The 18,728-nt window shown below is 41.4% G+C and overlaps 1 protein-coding gene across 8 annotated transcripts in view; it reads right to left on the reverse strand.

Moving 5' to 3' along the window:
- Cbfa2t2 (CBFA2/RUNX1 partner transcriptional co-repressor 2) overlaps nucleotides 1-18,728 on the reverse strand; it is a 93,498-nt gene that overhangs the window by 12,123 nt on the left and 62,647 nt on the right. For all 8 annotated transcript variants that reach the window (XM_021647216.2, XM_021647215.2, XM_021647213.2 and 5 more), the window contains 5 exons: nucleotides 15,926-16,015; nucleotides 8,762-8,943; nucleotides 6,676-6,929; nucleotides 4,385-4,470; nucleotides 2,013-2,208 (listed from right to left, as the gene is read on the reverse strand). In XM_021647216.2, coding sequence (XP_021502891.1) covers nucleotides 2,013-2,208; nucleotides 4,385-4,470; nucleotides 6,676-6,929; nucleotides 8,762-8,943; nucleotides 15,926-16,015 — 808 coding nt within the window. The remainder of the gene's footprint in view (nucleotides 1-2,012; nucleotides 2,209-4,384; nucleotides 4,471-6,675; nucleotides 6,930-8,761; nucleotides 8,944-15,925; nucleotides 16,016-18,728) is intronic.

The raw sequence follows: 18,728 nt of genomic DNA on the forward strand, positions 1-18,728 counted from the left end.
GCTTTTTGAAGTTTTTAATCAAAGGTGTGTGCGCGTGTGCCTGTAAGCTGCTTTGTTTCTTCATATAACAGATTACCAGATATCCCACATAAAACGGTGCAACTGATGGCCAGCTCAAGAGCCAGGCCTATCAATGAGGAGGCAGAGTGGCAGCCCTTAGCTATTTAGGATAGGACACAAATTATTAATGCTGGCATTTCTTCAAAATTTTCTTCCAGTCCTTTTGAGACTAACAGCTGTCTTGCATGGAAAATGCTAGCACTGTCATAAGAAGAAATTCATTCTCCTTGATGAACATTTGGGAACTTGAAGTGGGTGGGTGGAGAAGAGTGTGATCACAGATGGCCTGTCATTCAGCTGTGCCTTTGGATAGGGCATTTTTTCAGCTTCTGGGGGAAAGTGAAGGAACATTCTGGGGGATAACTCTGGCTCACTAGCTGTACCCTGCTCCTCTCTGCTGCTTCTAGACGAATAACCAGCTTTGCCTAAGCTAATCTTTTGAAGCAGCCAATGGAGGGTAATTGGGGAAAGGAAGCAAAATGGGTAAATACCTCCAAGAAGGAACATGGAACATAGTCAGTACTCTTTTCTCTCTTACTGATCGTTTGTACTGCTGGGCTGAACCCAGGTCACACTGCTCAAGCTGGGCAAGGGTTCATCATTAAGCTATACCCACTCACCAGTTTCAATATCACCCATTGTTTCTGGCTACTAACATCCTTCTACATAGGAGCTGACATTTCTCCTCCTCAAGGTATGCAAACAAACTCTTGTTCTTGCCTTCAGCCCTACCAAATCTTTCTAAGTTGGGACTGGCCACAACAAAATCATAGGATTTGCTGGGGGTGGTTGTTCACCCTGTGATCTCAGCAGAGGCAGAGCTGAAGCAAGTTTGGGATTAGCCTGGGCTACAGAATGAGAACCTGTCTTAAAAACCAATCCAGAAAATAAACAATAAACCCAAAACAACAATAACAAAACTGTTTGAATGTACCCTTGTCTGATAATATATGACAGGAGGTCCTGATCCATCACCTGGAGAAGGAATTCTGCAGAATAACAAAAAACACTGATGCACACAGGACAGCCTTGATTTCCCCATCTAGTCTATAGCAATTCAACTGCAAGGAGACAAAAGGCACAGGATCCAGAAAGCTGGAGCTAACATGTGCATTCTAGAGTGTGGCAGGTCCAGCAAGTCAGGATCCCTTTCCCCAGACCTTGTGCTTTGCGTCTCTTCATGTGTGTCCTTATTATTATTGTTGTTGTTTTTTGGTTTTTCAAGACAGGGTTTCTCTTGTAGTCCTGGCTTGACTGGACTCAATTTGTAGACCAGGCTGGCCTCAAACTCGTAGAGATCCACCTGCCTCTACCTCCCGAGTGCTGGAATAAAGGCGTGTGCCACCACATCTGGCTTTATGTGTATCCTTTACAAATAGATAAGCTTGCTTCCCTGAGTCTGTGAGCAGCTTGAGTAAATAAATCAAACCTTATGGAAGGATTTATGGTAAGGACAGTCGATAGCCAGCAGGTCAGAACATGAATAAAAGAACCTGGGGCTTATGACTCACATCTAACACGGAGGGGAGTCAGGAGGATGGCTCAATAGGTAAAAGGCCTTTGCAGTAGAGGCTGAAGACCAGAGTTTAATTGCTCAATCCCTGAAACCCACATAATGTGTGAAGAACATTGAATCATTAAGTTGTTCTCTAACCTATGTACACTGTAGGTCAACGTAAAAAAGTAAATATAAATAAAGGGCATGGTGGGAGGAAATAACCACTCCCTCCACAGGCATCTCCCCACCCCCACACTAAATAAATGTAGCTGGGCATGGTGGTCACACCTTTGCTCCTAGCACTTGGGAGGCAGGAAGAGGGAGTCCAATTTAAGATACATGGTAAAAGTCTCAAAAGCCAAACCAATTGAACACTACAGAACAAACAGAAACAATAAGCTTGGTTTCAGGTAGAGTGAAAGCTGCTCTTTCCAGGCTCCCTATGTATCCTTACCGTTGCTGAGAGAATCTGTACTCCCAGGGCTGTGCTGCCTAGAAACCAGCTCAGTCCCAGTTTTCCTCAACTCTGTGTTTTCATTAAACCGCCTTTTCCAGTAGTTGAGTTCTTCACGATCAGATTCCTGACAGCGCCTCAGAACTGCCATGGAGCGCCTCGTTTTCTCTACCATTTCCATAATGCAATTCAGGGCCTGAACCAGAGAGAAGTGGGGCAGAGATAAGAAATTTAAACAAGGAACAATGAAAATCAAGGATGGGTAAACAACTAGCAGAAAGGGGGAAAAAAGGCTCACAGATTTTACAACTGTAGGAATAAAGTTTACATTTGAAAGTCATTCTTATACTGTGTTTGTTTAAACTAGATTTATGAATGTTTTGTCTGCACAAACGTACGTGCCTATGTGTGTGCCTGGTGCCCTCACAGGTCAGAGGAGGAAGAGGATCCCCTGGAACTAGAGTTCCTAATGGCTGTCAGCAGCCATGTGGATGCTGAGAAGCAAACCTGGGTCTTCTACAGGAGCAGCAAGTGCTTTTAAGCACCAAGTCACCTCTCCAGCCCCTCTTACACCTTGTTATTTTGTATACAAAGCTATCATTTCCTAGTCATAGAGACACTAGTTCCAAATCCTCTAGAAACACTCAAAGTCATAAGTACTCTCATTCCCTTACATAAAATGAATAGCATTCGCACAACCCATGCACATCTATCCACATATTTAAATCACTTCTAGATTATAGTACCTAATGATTTAAAAAAAAAAACACAAAAAACAAGTCTTTAAAGGGGCCAGCAAAATGGGTCAGCAGGTAGGGGTACTTGCTGCCCTCTGGAGCCCACAGGACGGAGGAGAGAAATGCCTCCTGAACCAACCCATGTGACACAATGCGCCACCATACATACAAACAGACACAAAACATGCCTTTTTTTTTTTTTTTTAAAGAAATGAATAAACAAAAACCTGCTGTCTGTAAGTTAAGATGGCTCAGTGAGTAAAGGAATGTCTCAGCAAGCCTGAGTACCTGGTAATGTTAGATAAGCTGGATGTTTTTATAATGATGCAGGCTGTTCAGTGCTTACAGGAACTTGCTGCTCAGAGGAAGGAGCCTGGTTCAGCTCCCATCAAATTCATCGGGTAGTGTGTAACTGCCTATAACTTCAGTTCCAAGGGATCTGACACCCTCTTCTGGCTTCTGACAACACACACACACACACACACACACACACACACACCACACTACCTGTGGTTAGGATCAGGGTCAAATGATGACAATGTCTGAGGTAAGGAGCAGGATCAGTTATCACTCAAAGATGGGCCACAACATACAATTTTAAAGTAGGCACTACCCATTTTTCAGGCAGAGGGATGCTCTATTCTGATGGGAACAAGAACACAAGAATATAGTCTGTACTAGCATGCTAATTCTTATTTGGATTTGTTTAACTCTCCATGCACCACATCCTATGAGAAATAATTTATGTACTATTACAAATCATGCCAGTTTTTTTTTTTTTTAAGAGAAAGATTACACTATTTTAGTATGTGTATGTTTTTGTGTGTGTTTGCTTGTGCACAACCCATGGCCCATGAGTGGAAGTGAGAGGACAATTTTAAGAATTGGTTCTTTCCCTCCACAACGTAGGTCTCAAGTGCCTTTGCCCACTGAACTATCTCATTGAACTTTTTTTTTTTTTTTTTTAAGGAGAAAAAAATCTAGGCTAAAAGAGCTAAAGTAAGTCACCCAGCTCACAAAGGCAATAAGCAGAAAAGCAGAAACTTTTGCTTTAACTAACATTACTTGACTACTTGGTTTAGGAACTGTCAAGATCTGCCCACCACCAAGATTTGGGAATGACTTTGCAGTCCTTCACCTGAACAAGTGGTGAATAAACCAACTTCTGTTAAACAGTCATGTTCAATTCAAGCACACATGAACTACTGGTACCATTAAGAATTAAGAGTTTCCAAAGCTACACAGAAAACCCTGTCTTGAAAAGCTGAGAGAGAGAGAGAGAGAGAGAGAGAGAGAGAGAGAGAGAAAAGAATAATTAGGCGCTGGATGCAGTAGTGCAAGCTTGAATAAGAAAGTAAAAACAAAAAGGTAGGCAAATGGTTCAGTATGTAAAGGGTGCTTGCTGCCAAGCCAGATGACCAAACAGCTGTCCTCTTACTCTCCACAGGCATGTCATGGTAGGTACACAAATGTGCATGCATGTAAGCACACAAACACATACAAATACACACCAAACATACACACCACCACATATCAAACCCACAAACCACCAAAACAAACAAAATTAGTGAAACAACCCATAAAGCTTTGAAAGTAAAAAGGACTTGGGGAAATTAAAGCTTCTGGGACTCTTACATGGTCAAGGTGTTTCCATTCATCAGCCCACTCCCTTTCTGTCAAGCGGTGATCTACCAGTTCATCCTGATACCCTCCGTTGAGACCTATTAGAGACAAGGTATCACATTGAAGAACAGAGAAGAGCCCCGTGGTGGTGGCAGCACACACTTTCCGTCCCAGCGCCGGGAGGAAGAGGCAGGTGGATCTCTTGCATTTGAGGCCGGTCTGGTCTACAGAGCGAGTTCTATCAAGTACACACGTAGATGTGTCAACTTAGAGCACACTAATGGAACAAATTACCATAGCTAGTGTGAGACCCACAAAATGACACAGCCAATAATACTGACCAATAAAAAGTTAGTATTCAGATCAATGAACTCCAGGGACTGAAGTTCATATAGTTCAGTGGTAGAATGCTTAACTAGTATTAGGCCCATGTGCTCCATTCCCAGTATTTTTGTGGGAATATCTCCCACATGCTTAACAATTCCCTAGTAAAGACAAATATTGCAAAAGAAAAACAATCACAAGACCCAAAAGGTTAGATTGTTAGATTTTACTTGTATTTCTAATAATTTTAGGAAAAACTATATTTACATCTGAAAGTATACCTTGAAAAACTGTTGGTCACTTACCACAATGAATCCTTCAGGCTCATCAAAAAATGTCTATTTTCCCTAAACCTATGTGGAAATGTCTGCCCTCTACTATTCTCATTCATCAAACCACCATGTGGCCCTCCTTCAACTGAATTAATAAGTGCGCTTTCATTCACACCTCTAAAATTAAATCTATGGAAAAGGAAGTATGGATAGTTCATAAGCATGAAGACAGCAAATGTCCTTTTCCTTTGTTCACGTACTATTTCATATCCAGGATTCTGGAAGATAAAACACCAGAATCACTCTGTTGAGTGGGTTTTGTGGCAGCTTGAAAAAGAAGGGGCTTCACAGATTCACGTATTTGAATGCTTAGTCACCAGAGAATGGCACCATTTGAAAGGATTAGGAGGTGTGGCCTTGTTAGAGAAAGATGTCACCATGGGTGGGCTTTGAGGTTTCAAAAATCCAAGTTAGGTCCAGTGGTCTGTCTTTTTTTATTATTATTATTAAAATTTATTCATTTTTATGTACAGTTGGTATTTGGCCTACATATATGTCTGTGTGAGGGAGTCTGATCCACTGGAATTTGAGTGACAGACCAGACAGTTGTGAGCTGTCATGTGGGTGCTGGGAATTGAACCAGAGTCCTCTGGAAGAACAGCCAATGCTCTTAACCACTGAGCCATCTCTCCAGCCCCCCAGTGGTCTGTCTTAATGCTGACTTTGTATCTGTATACAGACCTCTTCAGCACGTTTGCCTGCCTGCTGCCATGATTTCTGCCATGCTGACAATGGACTAAACCTCTAAAACTAAAAGCAAGCTCCAATCAAATGCTTTCTTTTAAAAGAGTGCTGTGGTCAAGGTATCTCTTCACAGCAATAGAGCACCAAAACTGTGTTGTAACACACATCTATGACTCTACTACATGCCAAGTAAAGGCAGAAAAAGTAGAGTTTCCTTTACCCTTGAGCTGTTCTCCAAACCCTCTACTCCTCATTGTTATCTTCTAATAAAGCTATACCTAAGTACTAGGACACTTTATTGTCACTACTTTTTTTTTTTAATACATTGCATAGACTAACCCTAAAGTTATGGAGCTAAGATAGGCTACAGTGTGCGTAGATTTCGTTTTAGAGGAGTAAAGGAAATGTTCTTATTGATTCAATTGGGGAGGGCCACATGATGGTTTGATGAATGGGAAGACTAGAGGGCAGACATTTCCACATAGGTCTAGGGAAAACAGACATTTTTGATGAGCTTGAGAGATTAATCATGGTCATGGTAGGTGACCAACCGTTTTTCAAAGTACATTTTCAGATGTAAATAGTTTCCCTAAAATTGTTAGAAATACATGTAAAATCTAAAAAAATATAGTTATACCTAGCTTTTACCATTCTTCTCTCTAATAGGCAAAAACTGTTTATGAAGAGAAGAAAAAAAAAATGGCAAGCCTGCCCACCCCACCACTTTAAAGATTTATTCATTTATTTTATGAGTGCTCTATCTGCATGTATACCTGCATGCCAGAACAGTGCATTAGATCCCATTACAGATGGTTGTGAGCCACCATGTAGTTGCTGGGAACTGAACTCAGGATCTCTGGAAGAGCAGTGTTCTTAACCACTGAGCCAGCTTTCCAGGATCAGCCTAGTTCTTAAAAATCATTTAATATTATTAATTCCCTCCAGCTTAAAGCGATCACTCACTAAGACTGTGGTGCCTCTCACGAACTTCTCGGTGTTCCAGCATCTTACTTGGCTCTCGATACAGGTGAGAAGTTGCAATGTCTTCTAAAGTGTAGTGCTGAAGAGGTGGTGGCGTAGGATGGAACTGGCCCCCGGGGTTCATGAGGGGAACAGTGAGGGCAGGGCTGTGCCGGGGAGCAGGGCTGATAGTACACACTCTCTTGGCAGGTGGCTCAGGAGGAACTGCATCTCTTTCAAAATTATTCTCTTCCCTCCTGTAGAAGAATCAGAAGTGCTTACAGGAGCCTGTCACAAAGTGGTCATGTTAATACCCCTACAGCTTCAGGACAGTTGCTTCTTCCCAACAATCCACCACCCTGGGAAACCTGACCTTCAGATGCTCTGGACCTGCAACCCTCTTGAGCACTGTTTTGTTCTACTCATTTCCAAAGAAAGAAGACTGTGAAATGGTTACTTTGGGTGCTGCAGCCCACATACTAAAGCACATGCTTCATTCTGTTACACTCCTAACCCCTCAGCTCTTGTACCAGGATGTTACCCAGGCTGCCTTTAGTCAAACTCCAGAGATCTGACTTTAGAGCCTCTGCTGTAGCTGTGACTTCTGGCTCCCATACCCATCTCAGGAACCATTTAACAAGAGGTGTGAACTGAAATGTCCTTAGGAGTCAGGCACAGTTTGCAAATGCTTCTTTATTCCATTATAAAGAAAGAGAGGTCAAATTCACCCACAACTAGGCAGAACCATATAATCGTGACACAGGAAAGGCAAAACTAAATGGGACAAGGATTGATAAAGTTTAGGAATACTGAAAGTCAAATTTGCCAATATGGAGGTGAGCTGCTGGGAAGAAAGCTGCCTCTGTGACTTGTATTAAGTCAGCTCAGCTTCAACTGTAATAAGATTTCAGGCACTATTGTGGCAGCCATTTTATCCTGCTTCCCAACATGCTAATCCTAAAAATCCCTAGAGTCTTCCAAGTGCTAGTGTAGGAAGCTAACTGTAAGCTGGAAGCAGCTCCTAGGTAGCATCAAGACTGGGGCTAGGCATGAAAAGTACCAAGGCAGAATTATATTATCCACTCCTACGGAGGGGAGGTGACCTGAAGCCTAAGTTGACGATGAGTTAGCTGACAATATCACCAATCAAATCTATGTAATGAAGCTTCTAGGAAAAACAAAACAGCAACAACAACAAAGAATTTTCTGAAGAGCTGAATATGTAGCATCTTCTTGGTGATGGTGGTACAACTACCAGGAGAGGACAGATCCACTCTACACCCCAGTACCACCCTGTGCCTTGTCTTTCACCTACTGTTCACCAGTATCCTGTAAACATACCCCTAATCATAAGCCAGCTAATGGTCCTCAGTTCTGTGAAACACCAAACACACAAATCTGAGGAAGTTGTAAAAAGCCCAATTTGGCCCAGCAGTGGTGGCATATGCCTTTAATCCCAGCACTCAGGAGGATGAGGCAGGCTGATCTCTGTGAGTTTGAGGCCAGCCTGTTCTACAAAATAAGTTTAAGGACAGCCAGGGCTACTACATACGGAGAAACCCTGTCTCAATCCCCCCCCCCAAAAAAAGAAGACCAATTTGGAGACTATCATTCAGAAACAGCCAAGAACAAAGGAACAAAGCAAAGGGCACAGTTGTTTAACCAGACAGTATTCACAATCACAACCTGACACTCGTCAGTGGCTTAAGGGAAAGGACAATTCTGGAAGCCGAGTCTTTAACCTGTAGAGTCAGCTCTATCTCCAGGTAGGGAACAATTGTAAAGAACCATTACAATGGCTGCTTACCAGATATGAGGGCCACACACACGGTAAAAAAATTTTTTTGCAGGTGTCTGAGTGATAAAGAAGGAACTGCGTGCTCTTCAACTTCTGGAACAGTGGATCTGTCTAAGCTCTAGAGCAGAGCTCCTCAACAGCAACGTGTGGTTACCAGAAGAGTTGTTGGGACAAAGAAAAACTAACCTTAGGACATCTAAGACAGTATCTGCTATAACCCAACAACCAAACTCTCTTTTTTTAAAAGCAGAGTGGCTCCAGAAAAACACAACAGATCTATTCTTTGCTCACCTTTCCGGACTGGGCCTCTTTCCATTTCCATGAACCTCCATAAGCAGTTCAGAAGAGTCAGCAGGAGATGCGATACTGGTGTTGAGCAGAAGGTGCTCGTGCTGAGCCAGGTACTGGGATGGGGTCTGCTTGGCGGCCCGGGCGCAGTGCAGCAGTTCTCGCTGCAGCAGAGGCAGGTTGGCCTTGAAAAGAAAAGAGGCAGTCTGCTGAGCCCTGCCTACAGAGAACAACATCTCAATGACCAAAAGCCCTCTTTGCTTTCTCCAACTTTGCTCACAAGTAAAGTGACAACCAAGTAGTAAGGGGGCATTTTTATTTGCGTTACTGGTTGGCCTGTTTCTTCCTCTAGGAAGACAGGGTTTTCCTATGTAGCCTTGGCTGTCCTGGAACTTGCTCTGTACACCAGGCTGGCCTCGTTATGTCTCTGGCTCCAGAGTGCGGGGATTAAAGGCATATGCCACCACCCACCAGCAGACAAACTTTTTTTGTTTGTTTTGGTTTTTTGAGACAGGGTTTCTTTGTGTAGCCTTGGCTAACTTGGACTCACTCTGTTGACTAGGTTGGGCTTGAACTCACCGAGATCTGCCTGCCTCTGCCTCCACAGTGCTGGGATTAAAGGTGTGTGCTACCTTTAATCCCAGCACTGGGATTAAAAACATCAATCTTTTTAAAGGGATTATATTGTATTGTTACTTTTGTGGCTTGATACAGAACACAACACTGGTTTACTGAACACATAATTTTAAAATATACATTTTTTAAAAAGATGTCTTTTGTTTTTAAGTGTGTGTTTGTGTATGAGAATACAGATTCCTTGGAGCTGGAGTTACAAGCAGTTGTGAGCCATAGTACTGTGGGTGCTATGCATCAAACTTAGGTTGTCTATAAGAGTAACAAACACTCCCTTAACCACTGGGCTGTCTCTCTAGCCCTAAAACATATATTTTCGGCAAGGATTTTTCAGTCTGAGAAATAGGAATAGGTCCAAATGCAGATAGGGCAAATGTTCTATTACTAAACTGCATCTCCAGCACCCAAAATACACATTTTCTTGAAGACTAGCCAGTTAGAGAATTACCACTGCCTAAAAAGGAGAATTACAGCCCTCATTTCTCTCTTCTGAATCACAACCCTTCTCAAACGGTGACATTCAACCTTCTCTTAGGGTTCTCTGGAAAGATCCTGGAATCCTAGAAACTACCATTACTCTGGAAGTGGGGTTTTGAAGAAGAGTACTACGAATAATGTAATCTGGAAAAGGAAAATAATGTTCTGCTATTATTTTCCTTCTCATACTAAGAAAACTTTCGGTAGATTAAAAGAGAGAGAGAGAAAAAAGCCAAAACACAAAAACTCCCTATATTTTTAAGAATCTGAATTCTTTCCTCAGATTTCTTTTTATATACATCAAAAAATTATATTTTCCCCTAAATTTAAACATAATTCAGGGACAAATGAGCAAGTAAAACGTTTAAATACATGTAAGTATTCACCCCCTCACTGAGGGTTAATTTAGCAGGCACCATAATTAGTGGCTGTTTTAAAGCAGAAATAAAATTGACAAAACCTCAAATGGTAGCCAAAAAGCTGCCATAACAACCTACCTCATGCTGTTTTCCAAATAATGCAGTTAAGAATAGAGAATTTGGGGAAAAAAAAAAAAAGAACAGAGAATTTGACAAGATGAAATACGTCTTAAGTCTGGTCTAGAATCTCAATCTTACAACTGTAAAAACTTAATTGAAAAAGAAACATGTGAGATCTTTACATTTGTGACTTTTTTCATTTTTGGTGTTTTGAGACAGGATTTCTCTGTATAGCCCTGGCCCGGCTGTCCTGGAACTCACTTTGTAGACCAGGCTGGCTTGGAACCACCAGAGATCCTTATGCCCCTGCCTCCTAAGAGCTGGGATTAAAGGCATGTGCCACTACCACCACTGGGGATAAATTTTCTTGATTCTAAAAGCTCAGTAAATAGGTGCCTATAGATTCAGACATAAAGAAAAGACAGCCAGTGTTCAAGCAGCATAGCTGCTCCAGAGTTGACAAAGGTCATACAGTGCTTTCAGCCACCAAGGTTTCCAGCCAAGCATAGGCCTGTACAACCTCAAACCAGAATATCTTCCTGACTTGACTGGCCTCCTGTGCTACAGTCCAAAATTGTTTTAAGAACTAGTAACAGATCAGGCAAAATATCCTGCACCTCTAGTTCTAGCACCTGGGAGGCTGAAGCAAGAGGATCACAAGTTCCAGGCCAGCCTGGGCAACCTAGTCTGAGTCTTAATGAACAAAACCAAAATAAACCGATATCAGTACTTTACGAAAGGGGTAAGTTGCTTTGAAGCTTTCACATTTTCTTGGGGCTAGATGGGCTCAGTAGATAAAGGCACTTGTTGCTGAGCCTGATAAGCCAAGTTTGATCCACAGGTGGACAAAAAGGACAATTCCTGCTAGTTATCCTCTGGTCTCCACACATATGCAGTGACACCCACCCCCAAATCAAACAAAATCAGAACAGAACAAAACATTTTTAGAAAATTAAAGTAAGTTAAAGGAGAGCAAAGGGGCCAAGGTCACATCAGACTTTGTTAGTTAAGAAACATAATTAACTTTAAGTACTCATCTCATACATGTATAAACAAAATCTAAAATGTTACCTGAACACTGTAATTTCTGTAATATAAATCTATCAATAAAATAGTATTTTCTTCAGGAAGGGGAAATATTTCGTTTACTTGTGTTTTAAGTGGGTATTCTTTAGCATTAAATCAGCTGCAAATGTTCATCTGTATACAGCATTCTTACTTAGCATTATAAAACAACATGGTATGCTAGATTTGTTCAATCTCATTGACGACAGAACTCTTGACTCTAATCTTTCATTGGCTTTGAGCTGTTCCCTGTGTAACTTAAAGATAACTGATAAGTAAATACAGAATATATTTAAAAATGTAAATATTTGTAATTTTGTAAATAACATACAAACACACCTTAAAAATACTGTAAAAACATGGAAGACCCTAGTAAAGATGCTCAATCCTCATTCAGGGGGACAAACACAATAGACATTGGAAGCAGAAGACAATGGAACAGGACAGGAGCCTATCACAGAGGTCCTCTGAAAGACTTTACTGATCGAGGTATTGAAGCAGAGGCTGAGACTCTTACCCAAACTTTGGGCAAAGTGCAGGGAATCTTATGAAAGAAGGGGGAGATAGAAAGACCTGGAGGGGACAGGAGCTCCAAAAGGAGACCAACAGAGCCATAAAAACCGAGCCCTGGGGGTCCTGCAGAGACTGATACCCCAATCAAGAAAAATGCACAGAAAGGACCTAAAACCTCAGCTCAGATGTAGCACAAAGACTCAGTATCCAAGTGGGGTCCCTAGTAAGGGGAGCAGGGGCTTTCTCTGGCAACAACTCAGTGACACACTCTCTGATCACCTCCCCCTGGGGGGTGCAGCCTTCCCAGGCCACAGAGGAAGACAATGCAACCAGTCCTGATGAGGACTGATAGACTAGAGTCAAACAGAAGGGGAGGGGTACCTCCCCTATCAGTGGACTAGGGGAAGGGCATGGGTAAGAAGAGGGAGGGAGGGTGGGATAGGGAGGAGATAAGGGATGGGGGCCACAGCTGGGGTACAAATTAAATAAATTGTAATAAATGATTAAAAATACTAAAAAATACTGTAAAAAGTACTAACTGTGATCTATGAATGTTATCTGTTGTTTGGATTCTCTTGTGAACTGACTGTAAGGTCTCACTGATGCCTTCATCAACTCATTAAAATATGTGATACATGTTCATGTTACTTATTCTGGGGGAAAAAAATCTCTTTTTTATTGTTTTTTTTTTTTTTTTTTTTTTTTTTTAATTGGCAGTGCTACTCTGGGCCTTATGACAGGCAGGTCTTAACTACAAGCCTTGACAGCACTCTTTTGTTTGTTTTTTTGAAAAGGATCTCTGCAGCCCAGGCTGATGTAAACTTGTGAGCTTCTTGCCTCAGCCTCTCAAGTGCTGGGACTGAAGTGGTGTGGCCCCATGCTATGTGGAAAAATAGTAATTTAATCAGAGAAGACATTAACTTTATAAAAAAAATCATAGCAGACAACCAGCTTTACTAAATTGTCAAAAAAAAAAAAAAAAAGCGCATTATCGATGATGGAGCCAAATCATTACCTGTGTCCATCCTGTGCCAGAATGTAGTGATACCATTCACTGTAATTGCTTTTTTTTCTTTTCTCTAGTTGGTGGGGAGATGATAATTACTTATACATATACATTGTCTTTGGCTTTTTAGACATGTTGCTATGTAGCATCAGCTAGCCATATATTTGCTACATAGAGCAGGTTGCCCTTGAACTAGAGCAGGCCTCCTGCCTCTGGCCCTTGGATGCTGGAATTACATGCATGTAACCCCATATACTAACCTAGCTAGCAGCAATTCTTAACTAAAATGTATCAAATGATACTTTAGGCTTCAAGAAGAGGAAGTTCCAGACCAAAGCAAGCTGAGCTTCTTTACAATAGTTTAGTGTCCTCTAAACTATTAATATTAAGCTCTTGGGACTGGAAATATGGGTCATACTTAAAGGGCCCTGTTCTTGCAGAAGACTCTAGTTAGGTTCCCAGCACCCATATCAGGTGGCTTAAAACCAGCAGTAAAGCCAGTTCCACAGGATCCAACACCCTCCTCTGGCTGTCACAAGCACCCAACAATTACATTTACATATACACAAAGATATTCATACACATGATTAAAAATAAAATTATTCAAAGCTGAAACACTCATTAAAAGTGGAGAAACTGTTCTAGAGTAATACTAATATTTATCGCAGAGCCATGATTAAATATAGACCCAGAACCACACTCCTCACATTCAACAAAAAACATGGTTCTTCACTTGGGAAAGGTGAAATAGCACACATGTTTAATCCCAGCACTGGGGAAGCAAATGCAGGTGGATATCTGTGAGTTCAAGGCTAACCTGGTCCACAGAGCAAGTTCCAGGCAATATAGTAAGAACAGTCTTTCAAATGCATCTCTTTCCATTTCTGAAATGGCACAAGCATTAATAGTGCCATATATTTCACACAAAAGCGTTTTTCAAGGACATCTAGAGTAGGAATTGGTGTTTGGAGCAGAAAAGAATCCTGTATTTATGTCTTTTAATGCCATGACTCAGGGCCACATTTTCCCTTCTGTTCCTTATAGTGGCTACCTGTTCCTCAAGCCCTTTCAGATACTACATATATTAGCAGAGCAGAAAAAACAGGCACACAGGCACAGAAGCTATATCACTGGGATGTACCAGGAAGACAATTCCACTAGGGAAAGGTCATAAAGGCTTCCCTATACTTCAGCTGAGAAAAGGCCAGTAGGTAAGTGGAACAGAAACAGCCCACAAATAGCATCTGTGGCAGAAACTAATGAGCCATGTAACAAGCCCCTTTCTCCTAACATCTAGTTTAGATTTTCTATCATTTGCTGTAATTAGGTAGCACCATGTGACTGAGTCCTGGCCAATGGAGAGATAGAGACACATAGAGACATAGAAAGATAGGCACACAGGTCTGTGTCCTTCAAAACCCTTCATGCAAGCATTCTCTCTAGCTCTTTCCCTCTATTTCAATCCCTCTTGGCCATCAGCTAACGGATTTTGTGCTCAATCATCTAGAAAGCCACAGGTTAAAGACTCTGGAATTTTCCTCAGCCTGTGGTCTTGAGTGACTATGAGAAGAAAGGGCCTTTCTCCCAAATCCTTTTACCAGACTGTTTTGTACGACTATGGAATCCACCAACTGATTATACCACACAAACATACATAGGCTTAACTTTTCTATAAAGAGCATTAATGGGATGCTAGTAGAGATAGTCTGTATATCAGACACCAAGTATTGTCTGAATGTTAGCATCTTGATTTAACGGCTCTGGAAGAGCTCCTTGAGCCACCACGTGGGTGCTGGGAATTGAACTCAGGACCTTTGGAAGAACAGACTGTGCTCTGAACCACTGAGCCATCTCTCCAGCCCAACCCAGCTCCTTGAGAGATCATTTGTTTAGCATGCTTGAAGCCCAAGATTGGATATCCCTAGTATCAAGAAAAAGGAAAATTCTTTTTAAATACAAAGGACGTAGAAGAAAGGGGCATTCAATATGAGGGGTGTGTGTGTGTGTGTGTGTGTGTTTTAAAGATTTATTTATCTACTATTTATGCAGTATTCTGCCTGCATGCCAGAAGAGGGCACCAGATCACATTATAGATGGTTGTGAGCTACCATGTGGTTGCTGGGAACTGAACTCAGGACCTCTGAAAGAACTACCAGTGCTCTTAACCTCTTATCCATCTCTCCAGCCCAGGAAAAATTTAGATATATCACACCTACAGCTTTTTTTTTTTTTTTTTTTCCCTAAATATCTGAAAAAGGGTGGAGGGACACAATTGTGAAATACTACTGTTTGGGAAACTTGCTTGGGGCCATAAAGAAACCTTACTGTATCCCTTTATAGCTCATCTATGAGCATAACATTACCTCAAAATAAAAATACTTTTAAGAAAGTGTGGTGATTTAATAGTGGTCCTCATAGACTCATGTTTGAATGCTTGACCCATAGGGAGTAGACTATTAGGTATAGCCTTGCTGGAGTAGGTATGGCCTTACTGCCATAGTCACGGTGTCTCTTCATAGTAATAAAACCTTATTAAGAAAGTAAGCATGGTAATTTAGAACTATGTGTCCAAAAAGTATGTTCCAGGCAACAGTAATTCTATAGCACATTAAGTAGACTGTATTATCTGGGGTTTGAGGAAACAGAACCACTGCCTTCTCACATCTTTTTGACACAACTGTAAATGGTCTCCTCTCAGATAACATATGCTCTTCCTCTTCAGACCACATCCAAAAGACTTAATGGTACTTCTTCCCCTTCCACAAACTTGCATACCTCCAGTTTTCTTTCTTCCCTCTTTATTTCTTTATTTGCGCCTGTTTTGCTAGCTACAGTGTTTGCAAACAGAAATTATTCTCATTATGTATGAGGCCAAATTTACAACCTGCTTACCTTACAGCCCCAAATAAAACAAAGATATGAAAATGCAGCAAACTGCCTTCACTGAGATCACAGAGATGATGATAAATTACAGTGAATACTTCTCAGAATTACCTTGAGAAATGGAATCACAAATGGACGAAGAGGAAAATTTGTAGCCTCCTGGAGCTTGCAATGGAATTCTTCAATTGTCACTGTTGAGTTCTGGAAAGAGAAATAATATTCAACATCCAAAACTGGACACACTCAGCAAAAATAAGTAGATTAAAAATATATGGAAAGCCCAAAGGAATGATCTGAAATTTCCCTATAGATGGACAAAGTGATAATACAAATTTGTAGCAGAGAGTAAGCGACGCATGCAAGAGGGAGACTCAAGGCTGCATCTCAGATGAATGAGCTGTCATACCAGACTGCCTTCAGTCAACTGTTAAATCATCAAGAACATAACTGTTTGTTTTTTGTTCCTTCTCTAAGGAATGCACAGTCCAGCAGGAAATCAGACTGCTAAGTTTTCTGCATTTATAATAGTGAGATGGCTCAGTGGGTAAAGATCCTTACTGCCAAACCTGAGCTCCACTCCCGCAGTTGTTCTTCAACTTTTACACATATACAGTGGTGCAAGTATACACACATTCACAAGAAATAAATAAATTTAAGAATGTTGTTTGTTTTGATTTTTGAGACAGTCTTACTACGTAGCCTTAGCCTGTGAGCCCCCAGGGACCCGCCTGCCTCTGTCTCCAGAGTGCAGGGATTAAAGGCGTGCGCTACTATATCTGGCCCTACCTGGAATGGCTTCTTCAAGACAGGGTTCCTCTGTGTAGCCTTGGGTGTCCTCGAACTAAGAGAGTCATCCCAGTGCTGGAATTAAAGAGTGTACATCCCACCACCTCCCAGTTTAATAGATTTTTTTAAAGATTTATTTATTTTACATATGTACACCTTCAGGCCAGAAGAGGGATTCAGATCCCAGTATAGATGGTTGTGAGCCACCATGTGGTAACTGGGAGTTGAACTCAGAACCTCTGGAAGAATGACAGTGCTCTTAACTGCTGAACCACCCAATAGGTTTTTGTTGTTGTTTGTTTGTTTCTAAGGCTCAGAAAAGGTAATCTTGGAGAGAGAGAAAATTTGAAAGGTAAAATGTTAGACTTAGTCAAGGGAACATTTACAATGGACTTGGGAGATAAAATGCAGAGATCAAGATAGGCTCCCAGACCTGAAAGCATTTTAACTTTTGCTTGCCTGTGGAGACAGGGTCTATCTGACATCCAGGTTGGCCTGGAACAGCAGCTTACTGAGTGCTGGAATGAATTATTTAATGCATACCTTTGCAATTTTTAAAATAAATTATAGGCTAACAAAGTTGCAAAAGCAAATTAAAGGGATAAAGAGATGTCTCAGCAGTTAAGCGTACTGGTTTGATTCCCAGCACCCGCAGGATACCTCACAACCAGCTGTAACTCCAGCATTAGAGGATCTAATACCCTCCTTTGGCCTCTGAAGGACCAGGTATGCATGTGGTACACAGATACACAATGAGGCAAAGTACTCACACACATGAAATTACAAATTTTTAAGCTAAAAAAATTAGAAGAGTTAAATACAATGGGCCATTTCTTTAATCTCTCCCACTGTTAACACTTTATGAAACTCACACTGATAAAGTGTACCTATAGATCTATACCACTGCCTGTATACTAGCCACTGATCAAGACACGATAGTTGAAGGTCCTGGGCTGGTAGGACAGCCCCACAGGTGAAAGTGCTGTCGCCATGCTGGATGACATGCATTTTCACTGAACCCAGTTTCTAATTAACTTCTTAAGGTGACAATTCTGAAAACATTAAAAGTTTTAACTTAATATTTAATTTTTAAAATATTTATTTTTGTTTAATGTATATAAGGTTTTATCTGTGTGTATGTACATGTAACATGTGTTTGGTGCCTGTGCACGCCAGAAGAAGGTGCCAGAACCCTTAGAACACACCCATACACTAAATAAATAAATTTTTTAAATATAATAAAAATAGGAAAAAAATGGGGTGGAGGCAGTTCTACATGAAAGCCAAACTGTCAGTTGATCTGAAACTGGATGGGAAAACATCTACAATGATGTAAAACTTTGACTAACTGACAAGGCAGAAGCAACAACCTAGTGCTCCTCATACAGCACACATGGATAAACAAACGCTGTACACAGATGACAGAAGATGCCTTGTCCTTTAAAAAGCATTGCACATTCATTACATCATTGCCAAACCATGAAAGGGTTGGGGGTGTAGCTCTACTGGTACAGTGCCTGGCATACGTGAAGGCCTGAATATGATCCTAGTAGTACCCAGGCTGAACATAGTGGTCCATGATTATAATTCCAGTCCTGGGGAGGTAGAGAAAAGTAAGTTGCAAAAAGTCATCTTAAGCTACAGAGTGAATTCAGCGTGGGCTACAGGAGAGTCATCATTCTGAAGCTGAATGGTGGTGGAGGCATAACAATGGGAGCGTCCGCATGAACAAGTGATAAAATGGGCTTTCAGACCAAGAAGCTCCATAGAGAAAGTAGCACAGAAAGTGACAGCTGGAAAAGCTTTCAGCTGAGGAAAACCAACAAAACATGAGCAAAGGAGATCCTGTGTCTATGACACCCTCTTCCGAACCTTTGGGCACTACAATGTACATGGTACACTGACATATATGCAGGTGAAACACCCATACATATAAAACAAAAATAAATAAATCTTGGGTTGGAGAGATGGCTCAAAGTTATGAGTACTGGCTGCTCTTCCGAGGGACCATGTGGGACCAGCACCCACAGGGCAGCTACAATGATCCATAACTCCAATCTCAAGAGACCCATCACATGCCTCTGGCCTCTTCTGACACTTCACACACATGAAATGCATGCATGCATAT

Source organism: Meriones unguiculatus, chromosome 4 (assembly GCF_030254825.1).
Source record: "Meriones unguiculatus strain TT.TT164.6M chromosome 4, Bangor_MerUng_6.1, whole genome shotgun sequence".
In the NCBI taxonomy this organism is placed as follows: domain Eukaryota; kingdom Metazoa; phylum Chordata; class Mammalia; order Rodentia; family Muridae; genus Meriones; species Meriones unguiculatus.